We start from the raw sequence: 20,750 nt of genomic DNA, 5'->3' as shown, positions 1-20,750 counted from the left end.
GTGGGGGTCACAGGGGGCTCAATAGTTGGATCTTTGTAATTCAGACATTTTGTTCAGGCCATCCAACACGCAATTAAATTTAAGAATTAAATAAGATTCTTTTTGAAGTAGCATGGCATCGATATTTCCTCCTCTAGGGGGAACTTTCATGGCTTGTAATATTGTCCACATGAAATCTGTCTCATTGTGATTCTGTTCAACAAAGTGCTGTACCATGGGCGCAGACAGCACTTTGTTTTTAATTCTGGATCTGTGTTGAGCTATTCGTTGATTAGCTCTTTGTGTGGTTTTCCCTATGTACAACTTGGGACAAGGGCACATGATTGCGTATACGAGGTTAGTCGTTTTACAATTTGAGAATCCTTTATGCATCCATCTCACGGTATTGAATACAAATTCATCACCTTCTATTGTATTGGGGCAGGAAACACACGTGCCACATTTATGATGGCCTGTTATGGGTGGTAATCTCCATAATGTGCGTAAATCAGTTCTTGCTTGGCTGATACCCAGATCAGCTCTTACTATCTGCTGTGCAATGCTTCTGTTTTTCTTTAGGGCAAACAATGGCTCCGCCATTGGAACATCTGAGTTCTTGATCAAATGCCAGTTCTTTCGAATAATGGCTTTCAACTTATTCGTGTATGGCCCGAATGTTGTGACACATACCGGCCTTTCGAGGGGTTTAGTTTCTTTTTTCGAGGCCAACAGATCCTCTCTTGGGGTGTGCCATGCCCGTATGGTAGAGTGTTTTAGTAATTTATGGGGGTAGCCTCTCTGTTGCAATTGGTCGCTTAGTATTTGAGAATGGATCAAAAAGTCTTCCTTCCTGGAGCAATTCCGTCGGATTCTCAGCATTTGTCCGTACGGCAAGTTAGATTTTAAGCTTTTGGGGTGGTAACTTGCATAGTGCAAGATCGTGTTCTTGTCTGTGTCTTTGCAAAGTAAAGTGGTTGTTAGTTTGTTTTCGTAGGGAAAGACCACCACATCAAGAAAAGTGAGAGATATTCTACTAGATGTTATTGTGAATTTTATGTCTGGATGTCTGGTGTTGAGCCAGGACCCGTAGGACAAACCCCCCCCCCTATTTATAGTCATTTAATTTCAGAGCACAGGCCCCAACTTGGCTCATGGCACAGTCCAAGATTGTCACTCGCGTCTACTCACAAAAGCATGCGACTGTCAGCACCCCGTTCCTTCTCTTGCACCACCTACGCAATACGCCTAAGTTGTCGATTCCTGTTGTACGGAAGCCTGGCAAACAAGGCAGGTATCACTTGGAGTGGCACTCATTTTCAAAAGTCAGAGTAAACGGGGGAATGATCTCTTCTGCTATTATCATGACGCGAGTACAAGGATGCCACTATCTCCCTCTCTCCGTGTGCAGCTTCTACGATTACAAGCTGTTACAGTGTGAAAGTCTGGAAACAAAATATAACAAACATTAAAAAGTTGGGTATGGGCTCTCACCCGTCTGAGCCAGGTGCCCCTGGGGAAACGGGCAATGTCATCCCGGATGTGCTCCACTCTCTCCCAGTGCTGCTCCCACTTCTCCCGCCTGTAGTCCGACTCCCTCTTCTCAATCCGCTCCAGTATCTTGCCATTGTCTAGAGTGATCTGTGACATGTCTCGTCTGCGTTTCTCACTGTTCAAACTGGTAGGGAGACAGGAGACCAAGAAGCAGGATAAGACACAATATCTTCAACTTGAGAAGGTCTGTTTGCATGATGGCATAATAAGATCATATTAACACTTGAGGCATGCCAATCTGCGTTGTATAGGTCTGATTTAAGATTGCAAGAGCAGTAAATCCAACAGGTCAGTGCTTCGCCTTTCTCATACCAAATAAATCCACTGACAGTCTACACAATATCCTCTTGTGGGTAGCACAATGCAGCTGTTTCAACAGTTACTCACTATACTAGGCTTCTGACAATCTTGTGAAAGGTAGATCATTCCTTGTGCCCAAAGTGTGCTTGACTTCTTTGGTGGTTTCAAATGTAGGTGCTTACGTTATGTTTTTATTATTTGTATGTGGTATTAATGTGTTTTATTGTACTTGTATTACAGCGTATGATAAGCGGTATCATTTGTATTTGTGGTTGCCTTTATATTCCAATCCCCCGGTCACCTAGGTTCTAGAGGTTCTACTGAAACCTGGGACATACAGGCTGGTCTGGAGGAGAGACGAGGACGTTTAACTTGGAGCTGTGCTGTGGTGTTTCAACTGATAATACATTTTATTTAAAGACTAGGGATTCCAGGATCTTACTTTACAAATTTAGCGATGAACTGTTGGAGCACCAGGGAACCCACTTTGTCTACTTGTCTGCAATTTATTTTGCCATTAGATTGATATTTCATTCTGCATTAGGAGACATTTGTTAAAGGTTTTTCTAACGGAATGTTCAACACCAGGCAACTCGTAAAGAACAAAACAAAATGTGTGTGTACTCAGAATAGTGCAGGGAGGAATTTGTGGATATTAAGGAGGCTATTGCAAAGGCTCCTGTATTGAAGGGTTTTGACCCAGTTCCTGAGAATGTGGTGACTGTGGATACTTGTAATAAAGGATTGGGAGGTGTTTCGAGTCAATTGGATAGGATGGGAAAGAATGTATTATTGCATATGCATCACGTGCTTTATCCCCCACAGAAGAGAAGTTCTCAGTGATTGAGAAGGAGACCCTTGCATGTGTATGGGTTTTAGAGCATTTCCGATCCTTTGTCTGGGGAAAAGAGTGTACAGTGCGTAGCGTTCACAAGCCGTTGGTTAAATTACTTACTATAGAAGGACTTTTTAATGCATCTGCTAAAATAGCGATAATGTTCATGCGCTTGCAGGATTTCATTTATAAGGTGGTGTATTTGCCCGGGAGAAACAACGTGTTAGCAGATTTATTTTCTTGCATGCCCACAGAGATGCAGGAGTGTGATAATAATGAATGGGAAGATCTGAAAATCCCACTGATTCATGATCAAGGTGCTCCCAGGATTGAAGAGGAGTTATGGGCGAAGGTGTGTTTGAAGGATAGAATTATTTAAAAACTAATTGAGTGGATTGAGCGTAGTTGGCCTCAGAAGGTAGATGTGGGTAAGGTTTTAAGGTGTTTTTGGGAGGTCAGGAGTAAGTTGTCAGTGAGTCAGGGTACTGTGTTTATTGGCAAGAGAATCATTCATCTATCCAAACTCAGAGAACGTGTGATGAAAATGTGCCATGAGGGCCATGTTGGCATTGTGAAAACAAAAAGCAAAAAACTGGTACTTGTGGCCCAGGATAGATATGTGCGTAGAGAGGTTGGTGGGGATTTTTTTTGTGGTGTGCTAACTTGGATAAGTCACTGAGGACTTTAAGGCCTAATAATTGTGAATCAATTGTGCCAAAGAAACCGTGACATACTGTTGCTGTGGATATCATGGGTCCCATTGGTTCAGCTTCGAAGGATATTGTATGCATGATATTTTCTCTAGGTGGCCAGTTGTAAAGGTTGTGGAAATAGTTGATTCTGTTGAAATGTTGCGGTTTATAGATCAAACTTTTGTGGATGAAGGTTTGCCTGTTCAGTTAATCAGCGACAATGCTGTACAGTTTGTGTCAAATTTTGCCAAGGGTTAAGACAGAAAGTGAAGAACTATTGATGTTGTGGGCAGGGGTCCATGCCATTTGTGGTCAGACAGTTGTGCAGGGCATGGGAGAGGGCAGTCTGTCAGGTCCTTCGCAGAGCTCCTTATGCCCCTGTAATGTTTATCCGGACACCATCTTCATTTGCGCTCATTGCCCGGACAATGTCAATAGATAGATGGCAAGAGGGAGGATGCCATAGCTTACCTGGCTTTTACTCTAATGATAGATTTATCACATTGGCTGATGCCAATGACGCATTGTTATTATTATGGGTTTTTTTTGCTCAGCTGGGTAGGTGCGGGGCAGTCTGTCCTGTGTCAGAGGAACAGGGGAGGATTGGTGGCACTCTGTAAGTGCGCATTGCTGTTTGGCTGGCCGTCTCAGGCCGGCCAAACAGTTATGCGCACTTTGCATGTTCTCCACCCAGGCTGTATTAGAGCCTGGGTGGAGAACATGCCCAGGCTCCCAATCGATGCCTGAGCGCTCCACTGTGCTCAGACCAATTACAACTCTGCTATCAGTAGCGTTGTGATTGGCTTGCCCTGGAGTCCTGCAAGCGGGCGAAGAGGACGGAGAGGCGGCGGTAATTTATTTTTTTTCTTTTAATTTCCTTCCCCATGTCCATTGTCTCTCCTGCGACTCACCCCTCCACTGCCGTTAAATAGCAGCCACTACTGCGGAACATGACAGGGGGTCCAAAATTGAACATGCAGGTTTATAGAGCCCCGAGGGACGATTTGCCTCCGAGTGCCTTGCCGGTGCATAGCAGGTGGGATGGATTCTGGGGGGCTCCCCTTACCGCCGAAGAATGGGAAGGTGTAATTGAAGGGGTGAAAGGAACATCCAGGAATTCGAGATTCAAATGAATTCACTACAATGTTGCCCATCAGGTGTACGTCACTCAGATTATGCTGTATCGCACTCCGATTACGCTGCGTGCCATTTACCTAGTGCGTTCCCTCTCCTGTCCCCAATGTGCTGGACAGGGTGCTGACTTTATTAATATGTTCTGGGGATGCCCTGGTTTAGATATCTACTGGCAAACCATTTTGAAGTCCTTGGCTACAGCTACGGGGAGAGCCTTCCCCAAGGATGTTGGTCAATAGCTGTTGGGTATGTTACCAGACCGAAAGAAAAAAAGTTAAGCAGGAAGTTTATCTTCCTAGGCTTGGTACATGCTAAGAGGAGGATAGCTATCGGGTGGTTGTCTCCTACAGCCCCAAAGGAGTCTGAATGGCTGAGAGATGTGGTGGAATAGGTGGTGGCTGAGAAAAGTCATATACGGCACACTCGTAGAGACAACAAGTTGGAGGACGACCTGCAAGCATGAACGGCAATTCTTGCTAAACTCCTAGAGGCCGTAGATATCCTGCCCACATGACCTAGAGGTTGGAGACTGTGGGATGTTATGTTAATGATATTTATACAGCGCAGCTGTTACCCGGAGGTGTCCTGGAGCTACTTACATCTCCTGTGGCAAACAAATTGGAAGAAGTTTATTGGGCAAAGAGCCAGGTCTTTAAGCTTTTCCTGATAACTAAGAGGTTTGTGATTGTGAGGCATCTGTACACAAACCTTCTTCCTGTCCATTACTAAGTAAGGCTATAAATGAATTTCTGGCTCCTGGTGGCCTGTACAGTAAACTTCCTTTGAAAGTATGATGGTGGGATACATAAAAAGTTAAAATATAATGCTTCACATGCTTCCATAATGATAGGCTGAAAGACTGCCTTGATCAAACGGTGGTAGATCCCAGTCAATCCTCCATCTTTCTTTTGAGGCGTGTCTAAAGTATAACATAAAAACCCCAGAGGGGTAGCTTTCACTTTATCTGGGCCAGAGGAATTATCCGTCCACGACTCTGTAATGAAGGCAATTTTTATCTCCTCTTCCTCTGTAAGCCTTGCACACTCCAGGCTATGCTTGACCAAAGATCTAGCATTAAGCACTATGCATTTGAATATTTGGTCTGCGCCTCCAACTGGCCCTGCTTTCTTATCAAGCCTTGGAGAAATGGGAAGCATTAGGATTGTTGGGGGGGACATTCTACATTTGGGGCATGCTTCTAGGAGCAGAACTGGCAGCGCATTCAAAGAAAGACCGATACAATCCCTGCCCCTACCCTTGCCATTTTATAGTGTGCGCACAACATGATATTCACCCTTTCCAACATTTTTTACCCCGCTATGCCCAATAACTCTCTCAGAGTCGGAGTATGTTGTCTAGGGCATAGCCTTTTTATTCACATCAAACCAGGTAAATTCATCACAGACCAACAGTAGAAAACCATCCTATTTGAATATAAACATTCACAGCATCATGTGTTAGCCCCATCAACCTGTCAAGGCATTAAGTAAATCATGCACAACATTACTTGAACTTCAGTTTTGGCTGTACACTTTAGCGGCAATAACAGGTCATGGGTAGTAGGAACATTATGCACAACATTTCACCAGCATTTGAGATTGGACTTACCATGGACCTTGACCGACTCATCCCGCCATGCTCTCCACTCAGCTGTACACATTGCGCCATCAGGCCCCAATGCGCGACAGCAAACAGTTGCATTACTTGAAGTCCAGGGCACCACATAACGCACCGGCCCATCGGGGTGCCTGAACACAGGTATCCTCCCCAAGGTTCTACTCAGTCCATACATTGGGGGTTAGTGCAGTAAAGTCCAGGACCACCGTCAGGTGGGTCCTCCTTTTCCGCCTACCCTCTGCACACGTGGATCCTACCCTCTCCTGGGGTCCATCCAGTTGCTGAACTTCCCTTGTTGTGCATCCCCCTTTGTTAACTCTCAGTGCTCCTCCACATTGTGAGAAGCTACCGGGAGTACTCAACCCCTCCCCCCCCCCCCCCAAAGGCGCCGACAGTGCTCCTGGATCGCCACCAGTATAATCTGGTTAAAGAGCTTATGTGTATTTTCTGAAAGATGCACCCCCTCTCTGTGGGACTGATCCCTTACATTTGCTAGCGCAAGTTGAGCAAACTTGTACCTGTTCTGGCACCTGCCAAGATTTTTATAATGAAATGGTTCTGCTCTACCCATACTGCTTGCGGTATTACATCTAACCACATGTGTGAACCAGGCATCCTGGAACAGATGCTTTCCAAATGATATTAGCACCTTCCCACACACATTAATGACTAAGGTACTTCTTGGGGAACGGTGTTTGATTGTAAAGCTTGTTTAAGCCCACATAACGTACCCTGGAATGTTATATACTTCAACTTAATGGCCGTAAGGATAATTAAGCAAGGCCAACCCCTTGAACCTGAACTTGGCTGCACCCAAGATACCACTTTGGCCCTGGGGGTACCTGCCTTTAGGCGTAATCCCATCCTTTGTACTCATCCCCAATTAAAGGACAGGCTGCTTAGCTCTGCCACTAAATAATGTCCACCTTAAACCATGTGTACTGGGTTGTGCCCATTAATTGGGGTGCTATCGCTCCCGCAGAAGTGCCAATGCGGGAGATAAGAACCCTAAATGCCATATATTTTTACTCATTGTAGGCTTAATGTATGAAAGGAAGCCTGTTTAGAAAACTTCCTCTTCCCCCTTGTCCGGACTCCTTGGCGCCCCAAAAATGTGGCCTCTGGCTTTACATTTTTAAAGAATAAAAGACCAGTAGGAAAAACCATACGGTTTAGATATATAAAATTATTCACAGTATTAAGCTATAGCCACCTTAAAACATCAAAGGCATTAAGTAAATCAGGCACGATATCAGACAATTAGGCACTACCTTATACCTGTATTTGAGCTTGATATTAGAAAATTAGGCACCACTTTTACATGCATTTGAGCCTGGTCTTGCCATGGAGATTGACCGACTCATCCAGCCACAGCGGGGGAAACATTTAACGAAGGCGTGTACCCCCATATGGCAGTGTGACTCCTCGCGCAATCTACTCTTCATGGATATATGTAGATGAAAATGGGATCATAAACATATACTACAATCTACTCTTCAAAGATATATGTATTTAAAAATACGATCTTGAACGTATCCTACAATCTAATTTTCAAAGATACAAAAACACGACCGTAAACGTATCCTAGCTACACTCAGGCCCCCCCAATCCTCCCATGCCACGCTCAACACGCCGCCGACTGGAACTCTCTCATCGACGCCGCGCCTCTGCAGCTTGCCGGAGGTTTGAGGGGACAAAGAGGCCGACGATTCCAGAGTGCCTCCTTAAATAACTCTTCCTGTACGCCCCCCTGATGACATTACAGTACACCACCTTCTCAGACCCGGACTCAGTCATGTGGCGCAACTAAGGGAGCCCTTTCCCTAGGCGCGGGGGGCGCCTGTTCAATCCAACAGTGTTGTTCTACCATAATAGCGTGTAGGGGGCTTACCTGGCCCCAAAGTGCCAGGGGTCCTGGCGCTGAGCGCTGGCCAAGCGCGGACGGGGCATAGACGGGCTTGCCTTTGGTGCGCCGGCGGTGGGCTCACGCCAGCCTCATTTTTTAAACTTCAGGTCAGGGAAACCTAGTCCGCTGACCAAATTATCCCCAAGATGGTGGCCCTCCGTGAATCAGAGCCGACTCAGCCCTCCAAACTGCCCCTGTACGCAGCAATTGTATGCGGGATAAAGACTTCCAGTTTAAAATCAATAAAAGATATATATATATTTTTTTTTAATTTTTTGAAAACCTTTATTGTGCAGTTAGTAGCATACAAATACGGGCCTACAACCAATTAGGCCGGCCACGAAGCAATCTGAAAGGCACATAAGTCAATAAGGAGGTTTCACGGCAGTCTCCAGCAGATTACGAACAAGCAGTTCAATCGTAGAGGAGCCGAGTGTGACCGCCGGATGAAGGATCAAAGAAGGTTAATTTTATAATAGAAATTATAGCAGGATCAGTTGCAGTTTAATCGTCTGAGTGCCCATAGCGAGCCACGAATCAAGCAACAAAACAGGAAGGCATCAATAAAAGACGGTTAGCAGCCATAGCCTACAGCAATCAGGATGTAGATGCCACATTCCCAATCAGTACCAACCGTAGCCCGCCACGTACACACAGACCACCAAATTAGTATACTTAGACCTAACTGAGTAACCAGATTGGCAAAAGGAGTTACAGTCATTCTCTATACTGACCCAGAAGATATGAAAATATGGGGAACACTAAAAAAGAAAGAAAAGAGGGAACGCCGTGTTTCTGTACGCACCCCCACAGCGGTAAAGGCGAGCAAAGTGACTGGGGACCACGCCAATGGGGGTGGGGCGGTCAAGTCAGGATATCTGTGCAATCAATGTCATATAATGTAAAAATACCTCACTCCCACCCCCCCCCACCAGCAATCACACCGTGGGAAACACGCACAGCCACGGCGTCCTAGAAAAGAGACACAAAAGAGCCATAGAAACTAAAAAGCGGTCAGAAAAAGACCCCATCCCACCCACCCCACCCTGCACCCCTGCAGAAGGCTACAGCCTACCCCCCCAGCAGCGTGCCTGTCGCCCTAAATAGGAGACCCGAAATATAGGAAAAGTTAGAGAGAGGAAAAGGAAACAAAAGAGACAAAAAAGAAAAAGAACCAGGGGGAGAGGAAAGCCATCAACCCTACCCCCTGCCATCACACACGTTAATGCAACATAAAAAAGGAAATCAACATAGTCTCGGGTATCATAAACCTTCGAAGGAATCGTCCATAGTATCTTAGTCGAGGGAACTCATCATCTCCATCCGCCAACCATTAGTCCTCCGGGTCCAGAACCGGCTCACCCCTGTCCTTTCTTAGCCATCGCTACCGCGCATGGTAGAGTGGTGGGCAGCAAACAAAGCAAAGTGGAGAGGCCATGTGGTCGAAGCAGGACAGACCATGGGAACAAACCAGAGATCTCCAGCAACCAGCGGTCAAGCAAGAACTGTGCGCGGCTGTCTAAATGTTTCAGCAACGACAACGGGAACAACAAGCAGTGCGGGTGCAGTCTCACCGCCCATAAAAGTGGAGTCTTCCCCGCAGGATAACACTGGGATCTCGCCGGGGCAGTTCGAATCGGCAATCCACGCTGTTCCCCGATCAGTCGAGCAGGAACGGGCTCCGACGCGGTGTCCGCACCCGCGCCCGCCACGATCAATTCGACCCCGGGATCCGGGGCCGCTGTAGTATAGTCTTGCCGATACACAGTGACAGCACTCCTCACGGCAGCAGAGGGGGACGAAACAGCACACACTCGGGGCCGAGCCGCGTCCAGGAGGGACGGCCCGACGGCAATGGCAGCGGTCTTTCTATCCAGCACAGGAGCGTCGATGACCATGGTCGCGTATAAAGTCTTTAAGGCGTCAAGAACATCACCAAGTGTGGGCTCCCGCTCACAGGACCAGAACCCCGTACACTTCAGCGACACAAATTCGCCGCCCTGGTTCAGTCCGTGACGCAGGGCGCCGGCCGCCATCTTGCAGATCCAGCAGCGTCCCCGTGCGCCTCAACTTCTGGAGCGGGCTCTCAAGCAAGGCCACCACGGGAGCCCCCCCCCCAAGCCCCAGTAATGGCAATCTGGGTGCAGAAAGGAGAGCCACCAAAAGGGGGACCGCCAGCACCACCGCCCCACGGGCGCCACACGCCAAGTCCGGGCGCAGGGCCTCAAGATGGCCGGACAAGGCAACAAAGGGGGGAGCCTCCTACACGGTCTTCCCCCGTCCACGGCGTGCCGCACCTCACCGCGGGGCCCTCCGGCCGCTGGACCGGGCCCGATCCGTTGCCATCGGCATAACCGCACCACGGCCTCCCTCAGCCAACCACTCCTCTCCACCAGGGGCCGCCGACGACACCATCTCGCCAGCTGACCCCCACAGGCAAGTCCCCGGTCTCTACGCCGCGGAGGCCCCAGACCAAGCAGGGGTGTAACTTCGGATCCGCCGCTCGCAGGAGCCCCCGGGACAGATGGTAAGTACAAGCTTTCCTTCGTCTTTCCGAATCTTCCCGAGTATGTCGTCTCGGGGCAAGATGTGGGTCAGGATATGTGTGTTGGGCAGGAAGGCTGGCAGAGCCGAGCTACAGTGCGGCCATCACGGTCGCGAGCTTGGCTCCTCCCCAGTAAAAGATATTTTAAAAGCGGGACTCGGTGCAACTTAATATTTCAATCCCAATGTGCAAATAGCAAAGTGCCGATAAGACAGGAAATGCCTCCGTGTTCTCCCTGCTCAAGCTTCAGGAGATCTAATGCTGCGCGCTCACGCCAGCCTCTTTTTTTAAACTTTAGGTCAGAGAAAGCCTAGTCCTTTAACCAAATCCTCCCTAAGATGGCGGCCCTCCATGAATCAGAGCCGACTCAGCCCTCCAAACTGCCCCCTGTAAGCAGCAATTGCGTGTGGGTAAAGGACTTCGAGTTTAAAATCAATAAAAGGTATTTTAAAAGCAGAACTAAGTGCAACTTAATATTCCAATCCCAATGTGCAAATAGCAAAGTGCACTTGAAGTGGATGAGGTGCTAGTTATGGTTTTTGGGTGGGTGCCAAGCATGTATTACTTCTACATGGTCCTATGTGGACTCTCAACCCCGATTCAACCTTACAGTTGAGTCTTTAGGATTGACGTTTTTTATATCATTGTTACATGTCAGAGTGGAGTAGGCTGGGGCGAGTGGAGGTGAGGGGTTGTGTTGTGTTATCTTTGAACTGCATATTGAGATGTATAATTTTGTCTTACTGGAATGCCAATAACAATGAATACAAAAAACTTTTTAAAATTATAATTTTCTAAATTATTTTTATTGTTGTCACATTTTCCGGTATTTGACCTCTACATATGCAATGGAATAATCTAACCACCACTTTTACATGTATTCCATTAATTTGTTACAAATCCTATTTAATACCCAAACACAACCTTTACATTGGTTTACTCATTTTATGATTAGCCTAACCCTAATTTGTAACTATATATTTTTTTTATTTGATTTTTTCCCAGACCCTACTTTCTAAGTACATGTAATCATTTATTTTATTTATTAATGTAACTATCTTTTAATTACTTAATTAAATTATTATTTATTGCGATTTATTAACCTAACCATTATCTCTAATTGTATTTAATTATTTTGCACTTAATATTTTAAATAGTCTTTCCCTAATGTTTAATTGCATTCATTTATAAATACATTATTTTATTGCCCATCACTAACTTTAAAAAATGTTTAGTTGCAATTATTTTTAAAGATATAATTCAGGGCATTAATATAATTTTAGGTACTTTTTATCAACTAAATTAACTCCTTTAAAGTATTTTTATCATATTTATATTCATCTGTAGTTAATATCTTATGTCTAACGTTTAAATATATGTCATTCTGTTTTGTATTTTAAATTGTGTTTGGCTACTTAACTTCAACATGCTTGTGTACATATATACACCTTGTTGTGTCATATGCCCCCTCACATCCACATTCATTGGGATCCCATGTGTGCCATTGGACACGCATATATGGCATCAGCCACTGAGACATTTAGACACCATTGGGCATGATTGAGAGCTATGCCCAGAGCGGGACATACGTGCCTGCATGCTATCGAACACCTATTTCAGTTATCACACACATTCACATGCCCTTGCACCCATGCACAGGATTCACACCATTGTAAATGACTGACACGCATGCACATGGTTACATCTCCGTTCATGGCTTCAGACATCCATGCATGACCAAAAACACCTGTATGTGTCTTCAGAAACTAACAGACACTCATTCACACCCACACACACTGTTTACACACTTCTTGACTTGGTCAGGCACCCATTCAGACGAATTCGACATGCCATCAAACACCAACACATAACCACAGACCATCAGGTACACATGAACTTCTGAGACACCCATATAAACCAATAGACGCCTATGCAACCAGACACTGACCACACCCAGGCATCACACGCATAGACAATAAGACACACATGGATATGGCCAGACATACACATGCACAGTCAGACATCCCTGCACATGGTGCAGCAGTTCACATGCAGTAAAACACTAATGTACGCATACCCAAGTATGCATTCAGAGACCCTTACACTAAGTTATACACCAGAAACTTCTGAACATCAGACACAAATACATGTCATCAGACACTGACCCACAGACACATGATCACACACAAACATAATCACACACCGATCCACTCATGCCAACACTCGCCTATGTGTGCCCACTTATAAGCCTGTGTACAGTGAGAGACCAAACACCATCAGATAATCATATACATGTTCAGGCATCCATGCAATTCCTTAAATACCTGTATACGCCATAAAACACCCATGCATTCCCTGTGACACGGACACTCAAGACACCCGTGCACATGATCAGACACCCACCCATGAGATCCAACACCCACACACATGATCAGATGCACAAACCCCTCAAAACACAATCATTTCCTCACACCAAAAATACACACTGCCTCAAAGACCTGGGCAGAATTCCCGACACAAAGGTACACCTTCACACTGTCACTGATATCAGACACACAGGTACTCATTGGGACACTACAGACATCCCACTCATTCACAGACAACCAGGGGATGTACATTAAACCTCAAATATTCGTCCTCCATCACGGTCACAAACACAACCTCAGAAACGAACACATCCAGAAACACACCCAGTGACCTACTGAGGCATGCTGGGCAGTGACCCATAGTGCGTGATTCCCTTTCAAGTTGTAGTCTGCCTGGCTTGCACTACTGGCTACAATTGCTGCCTTCCAGACTCCATATACATTTGTGACCACAGGACAGGAGTTCAGCCAATCATATTTAAGATGAGTGGTAAAAGAAAATGTTTCCCCTTCGATTCACAAACTCTATTTGGAGATAGACACAGAAGGTGGTTCCCAAGTGTAATTAGTCACATTATAATTAAATTAACTTCAGGATTTAGCCCCAGTAATGGTTATTAATGTGTTCCCTTATTTCGATTCATCTAGATTTCTCATTAATGTTGGGTCGGGGGACTGCCACTGTACTTTCACGATCATTTTATTATTTATTTTCAAGCAAATAACTCCGCCACTAGAGGTAAAGCATATAAAAGATGCATAATCTGGTGTGTTATATGAATGATTACACGCTGTTGCTAATGATCTAAAAAACACACCAGGTGAGATGAAAAGTGTGTAGGTCTCGGCTAGTGTGACTGCGCACATGTGCAGCTCGCTTGGCGAGATTTAACGTTTTTGAGTAGCTTCAGTAAAGGGCTTTAAGCCCCGCCCCTCTTTTCCATTGGCTGGCATCAGTGTTTATGCTAAACGGTGGCCATCCATTGGAAAAGAGCTTTCCATGTCGCCTCCCTTTGGCTTTTTCAGATGCCCCACTTGGACGGCCTCGCCTGCTTTCCTCCTGTCGCAAACGTTTTCTTATCTTTATGGAGCCATGTGTTTCAAACACAATGACCCATAAAGAAAGCTGTGGCACGATCCTGCGAAGGGGAAGGGATGTGGGGTTGGTTTAGGGGTGTAATGTAAACTGTGCACATCTCCGAGGGAATCTCCCGACGTGATATTTTAGTGGTCACATCGCACAGCTCTCTTCAGCTGCAACACTTTGTGAGTGGTGAAGGCAATGTCTGTCCCCCTCACATGTCTCTCTGCCCCACACTCAGCAGCCGTAGAGTCCTGATGCCAGGGTATTAGCCCTCTCACAACTTCATTTGTATGTTTGTGTATCAAGCAGTGCACGCTTGCGGCTGCCCGATGTAGGAGATAGAACACAGCAGTTCTGAATTCCAAGAACTCCTGCCTGCACACCAGCTCTTCCGAACCCCCACCAGAATGACCTGTCTCCTCTATCATGCGCATTACGTCCCACTATGCTTGCTTGCCTCAATCCAGACTAGTCTAGGGCCCATGGCCTGGCAGGCTCCAACCCCTCGGGCCTGGCCTCCTTGTCCTCGTCACTTCCCATTAGTAACAATATATACTGCCTCTCTACCCTCTGGCAGCCCAGCCCCCCTGTTACTCCCTCCATCCTGCATTACAGCACAGCTCTGTCTTTTCTCCACCCCCCGTGACCCCCTCCCCTCCGCCCCCAGAGTCCTGTCACGCCGTGCCCTCTTCTGCTGCGGGTGAAGGTGTGGGCTTTCACTCCTTCTTCCCGGATCAGCAGTTTCTCTCCGCAGTCTTGTCACTATGTGATAATCTCACACGGATCTGTGCAGCTCTGCTGCGTCTGTAGCTTTCTTTTGCTGCAAAGGATGCGCCGCCTGACCAGGGAACCCGGCAGTGACGTCACTCTCTCCTCTTGTCACCAGAACCAGGGTTGGCAATTGGTGGGGTTGAGAGCAAAAAGTAAAAGAGCTCACATTTGTAAATCACAGTATGAGAAGTAACTGCTCGCGTTTATACTTCTTGCAAACTGTTTATCGAGATTTACTACATTTCTGAGGGCACGTTGTTAGTGGGGACCTGACCTTCACATTTTGAACAGGTGCAGCACTGAGGCTGGGACTGCACAGTACCTAAGGCGCACGTCCAAAACCTCTTCTAAGAGGTTGGCACCTGTGTGCCCGTCTACAGCATGGTCACAGGCTGTGGTTGGGCCGGTGTAAAAAAGCAATGACCTACAATTGAATGGCTGCTTCTCAACATGTGGTAAATCAAATATCACAGATGGTCTCTGAGTGACAGCGGCAGGACTTTCAGGATGCTGAGACTGAGAATGACCTAGGTGAGGGTGGTCTCAGAACTTGCACCTTCAAATACATACTCATCACCTGTGCATTCATCTCAGTAATTCAAGCTACTCCTCCAGGGATCTTTCTCTAACCTACGTGTCACTTATTCCTTAACTATGCATGTTCTATGAGTGATGAAAGCTTGCATTTGTCTTCCCTGCTGGATCTGTAGATGCCTCTAGATGTCCACAACTGCTGCTAACAGAGATTTGCATTTGGTGCAAGAGGTTAGAGCGTTGATGACAGGCAGAAGCCACATACCATTGCCCGTGGAATGTGCTCCTCACGCACAAAGGATTTCACACACTTTTGGACAGTACTGGGGGTTGAGCTCATACCACACAGATCTGTCTCCTGCAGATCCCAGGTTAATAATCCTAGCAGGAAGGCCTTTACCTTGCATCCTTGTGAGTGCAACCACTGGGACAGATAATCACACCTACAACATACATTTCAAGAGACAATTCTGTTTGTAGTGCAAGGATTATAAAAGGTAAATGTAATATTGTATTTCAAAATTCATCAGCCTCTGCTGGGTTCACGGCTCTGCGTTTCGTCCACGTTTGAGCAGCTTTTGGCTTCCCCGCCCACTCTGCAGCCGATTTTGCTAAATCGGCCTTTTGATCTCGCCATGATGTCCTCGTTCACTATTTGCCCGCTGTGTTGGTCTAGAGCTGGGCAGAGCACCAATCTGTACCAACCTGAAAACGATAGTCACATACAGCTCGCTTTTTTCAACAATCCTCTTCCTCCCATCAAGCCCTACCCTCCTCCCCTCCCCCCAAAAAATGCTTAAAGTGTTGGCATTCCAGTCTCCGTTTTGGTTAAAGAAAATGACTGCCCTATATTTCCAACCAAGCCGGAAGCAAGTACTTTGATGTGGGCTTTCACAGCTTGTTTGCACTCAGGAGTGTGCCATTCAGCAAGTAAGGGAGCGCGGGGACCTCAGATGGGCCTTGACTCTACTACTCTCTCCTACTCTCTACTACTCTCTGCCACTTACTCTCTACTGTTCTATACTACTCACTCTACTATCTACTACTCTCTACTCTACTCACTACTACTCTATCTTACTCTCTCTACTCTGTACTACTCTCTCTCTACTACCCTTTACTACTCACTCTCTACTACACTACTATTCACTCTCTACTATTCACTCACTACTCTACTACTCACTCTCTGTACTACTTACTCTCTACTCACTACTACTCTCTCTCTACTACTCACTCTCTACTCACTACTACTCTCTACTCTCTCTACTCTCTACTACTCTCTATTACTCACTCTCTACTTCTCTCTCTCTCTACTACTCTGTACTACTCACTCTCTACTTCTCTCTACTACTCACTCTATACTACTCACTCCCTACTACTCCACTACTCTACTCACTCTACTATTCTCTCTCTACTACTATTTACTACTCACTCTCTACTACTCTGTACTGCTCACTCTACTTCTCACTCTCTACTACTCTATACTACTCACTCTCTACTACGCCACTACTCTCTATTCACTACTACTCACTCCCTACTATCTACTACTCACTCTACTACTCTCTCTACTCTGTATTACTCACTCTCTACTGCTCACTCTTTACTAATCTCTACTACTTTACTACTCACTCTACTACTCTGTACTACTACTCACTCTGTACTCACTACTCTCTCTACTACTCTCTATTACTCACTCTCTACTACTCTCTCTCTCTACTACTCTGTACTACTCACTCTCTACTTCTCTCTATTAGTCACTCTCTACTACTCTATACTACTCACTCTCTACTACTCCACTACTCTCTACTCACTACTACTCTCTACTCTCTCTCTGCTATCTACTACTCACTCTCTACTACTCTGTACTACTCACTCTCTACTACTCTATACTACTCACTTTCTACTACTCCACTACTCTCTACTCACTACTACTATCTCTACTATCTACTACTCACTCTTTACTACTCTCTACTCTGTATTACTCACTCTCTACTACTCTACTACTCACTCTACTACTCTCTACTACTCATTCTACTACTCTCTCCTAATAAGTCTATACTACTCTCTACTACTCACTCTACTACTCACTCTATACCACTCTCTAATTCTCTCTACTACTCAGTCTCTATTACTCACTCTCTACTACTCTCTACTACTCACTCTCTAATACTATCTACTACTCTACTCCTCATTACTACTCTCTACTAAGTCTCTACTACTCACTCTCTACTACTCTCTAATACTCTCTACTACTCAGTCTCTACAACTCACTCTCTACTACTCCCTACTACTAACTCACTCTCTACTACTCTCTACTACTCACTCAACTACTCATTACTACTCTCGACTACTCAGTCTCTACTACTCAGTCTCTACTACTCACTCTACTACTCTCTACCACTCTACTACTCACTCTCTACTATTCAGTCTATACTACTCTACACAATTCTACACTACTCTATACTACACACTCTACTACTCTCTACTACTCACTTTCTACTATTCAGTCTCTACTACTATATACTACTCTCTACTACTCAGTCTCTACCATTCACACTCTATTACTCTCTCTCTACCACTCACGCTCTACTACTCCCTCCTACTCTCTCTACTACTCTCTACTCTGTACTACTCACTCTCTACTACTCTACACTACTCTCTCTACTACTCTCTACTCACTACAACTCTCCCTCTACTACTCACTCTACTCACTACTACTCTCTCTCTACTACTATCTACTACTCACACTCTACTACTCTCTATCTACTACTCACTCTACTACTCTCTTTCTACTACTGTGTACTACTCACTCTACTTCTCTCTACTCACTCTCTACTACTCTATACTACTCACTCTCTACTATCTACTACTCACTCTCTACTACTCACTCTACTACTCTCTCTACTCTCTACTACCCACTCTCTACTACTTACTCTACTATTCAGTCTATACTACTCACTCTCTACTACTCTCTAACTCTCTACTACTCAGTCTCTACTACTCTATACTACTCAGTCTCTAATACTCTCTACAACTCACTCTACTACTCATTACTAGTCTCTACTACTTAGTCTCTACTACTCTATCCTACTCACTCTCTACTCAGTCTCTACTACTCACTCTCTACTACTCAGTCTCTACTACTCTCTACTACTCATTCTACTACTCATTCTACTACTCACTCTTTACTACTCACTCTCTACTACTCTACACTACTCTCTACCACTCACTCTCTGCTACACTCTGCTACTCTTTCTCTCTACTACTCTCCTACTCTCTCTCTACTACTCTCTACTCTGGCATGCTCACTCTACTACTCACTCTACTACTCTTTACCCACTACTACTCTACTACTCCCTCTCTACTACTCACTCTAATACTCTCTACTACTCAGTCTATACTACTCTATAATACTCACTCTACTACTTTCTCTCTCCTACTCTGTACTATTCACTCTCTAATACTCTCTGCTACTAAGTCTCTACTACTCACTCCATTATTCTCTACTACTTTCTACTTCTCTCTCGCTCTCTACTACTTTCTCTCTACTACTCACTCTCTACTACTCTCTCTCTACTGCTCTCTACTCTGCACTACTCTCTCTACTAACTCTACTACTCACTCTACTACTCTCTACTCTCGACTCACTACTACTCACTCTACTACTCTCTACTACTCACTCTCTACTACTGAGTATTTACTACTCTATACTACTCTCTACTCACTCTCCACTACTCACTTTCTACTACTCTCTCCTACTCACTCTCTACTACTCTCTACTACTCTCTCCTACTCTCTCTCTACTACTCTCTACTCTGTATTACTCACTCTCTACTACTCACACTCTACTACTTTACTAATCACTCTCTACTAATCAATCTCTACTCCTCTCTACTCTACTACTCACTCTCTACCTCTCTACACCGCTCTCTCTACCTCTCTTCTCTGCCTCTCTCTCTACACCTCTCTACCGCTACACCTCTACACCGCTCTCTACCCGCACAACTATGCTCACAGCGCTCACATGAGCACAACACAGCTCCGCTATTGAGACTTACCTGAATGATGCATGCTGGGAATTGAAGTCCTTGATGAGCCGGACTACAGCTGAAAGCCTTCAAAAACGGAGCCTGCTTCACTACAGCCAATGGGAGTGCTTTGTGACTTTTAAATGAGGGAGTGAGTGCATCCTAGTGCAACCAGACATCTGATGAAGGCCAATGTTAAAATGCATTAAGCCCTGTCTTGCTATGGTGGATAAATGACCGCCGAGATATTCCCAGCTGAGTCCTCTGCTCGTTTCTTTGAATTGAGTTCCTTGTATATTTTCACGTGCGGACCAGCAGCTCGTGTACAGAGGACCCGTCTTGCAAGTGGCCTGCAAAAATATTGGCACCGTTGTTCTTCAGATATCCAAGGTGTTGGATTTCACATGCCCACCATGGGGAAAGAACAGACAAGTGGCCGCTGCAGCTAGCAGTCCGTGACTGCACGGGACGCAGGATCACGGTATCTCCATGTCATGGCCCGGTTTGGTGCTGGACTTGTGGTTGAGACGTTGGGGACTCGAGGCGGCCACCAACACCTGTATTGCGGGATCCACTCAGCAACCATTAGGCCCTCTCCCCGCTTTGTCATGCACAGTAGCTCTCACATGAGCACAACACAGCTCTGCTATTGAGACTTACCTGAATGATGCAAGCTGGGAATTGGAGTCCTTGATGAGCCGGACTACACCTGAAAGCAATCAGGAACAGAGCCTGCTTCACTCCAGCCAATGGGAGTGCTTTGTGACTTTTAAATGAAGGAGTGAGTGCATCCTAGTGCAACCAGGCATCTGATGAAGGCCAACGTGAAATGCATTATGCCCTATCTTGCTATGGTGAATAAATGACCGCCGAGATTCCCCGCTGTGTCCTCTGCTCGTTTCTTTGAAGCGAGTTCCTTGTACATAAATATGTGTATATATGCATATGTATTTATATATACATGTATGTGTAGAGATATATATATATATATATATATATATATATATATATATATATATGAAAACCAACGCCCACTCCAACAGAATGAGCCCGACATATGCTGACTTCTCACCAGGATTTATTCTGCAGAAAATAAAGATAAAGCACCGTCCAGGAAACGCCAGGCAGACGCGTTTCTAGCGAGTGTGTTAGCTTTCTTCAGTGCCGGTTCCTGTTTCCTCTCAGAGCCTCGCACCTGGGGATACTTGCAGTGTCCTGAGCAGTCTCTGGCCACGCTTTTTAAAGAGATAGTTCCTCCCCGCCTCTGCTCACAGCTGCGGTACCTCCTGTGAAGGTGTTGAAACCAGGAGCACGCTGGGACACCGAGTCCAATGTGACAGCTGATACAGTGAAAAGCCGCCAAACGCCCAGTGGCTTGTCTCGATGTCACCGCATCCTTCCAATTCAGCCA

General features: G+C 45.7%; 1 protein-coding gene across 1 annotated transcript in view; it reads right to left on the bottom strand.

Moving 5' to 3' along the window:
• LOC147728948 (uncharacterized) overlaps nucleotides 1–20,750 on the bottom strand; it is a 216,303-nt gene that overhangs the window by 85,135 nt on the left and 110,418 nt on the right. The window contains exon 4 of the mRNA XM_086959930.1: nucleotides 1,471–1,654. Within this exon, the coding sequence (XP_086816056.1) occupies nucleotides 1,471–1,654 (184 nt within the window). The remainder of the gene's footprint in view (nucleotides 1–1,470; nucleotides 1,655–20,750) is intronic.

The sequence above is a fragment of the Lissotriton vulgaris genome, chromosome 2_2, assembly GCF_964263255.1.
Source record: "Lissotriton vulgaris chromosome 2_2, aLisVul1.2, whole genome shotgun sequence".
Taxonomy (NCBI): Eukaryota; Metazoa; Chordata; class Amphibia; order Caudata; family Salamandridae; genus Lissotriton; species Lissotriton vulgaris.
Note: the sequence above shows the minus strand (reverse complement) of the source record. Positions and strands in the feature narration are given on the sequence as shown.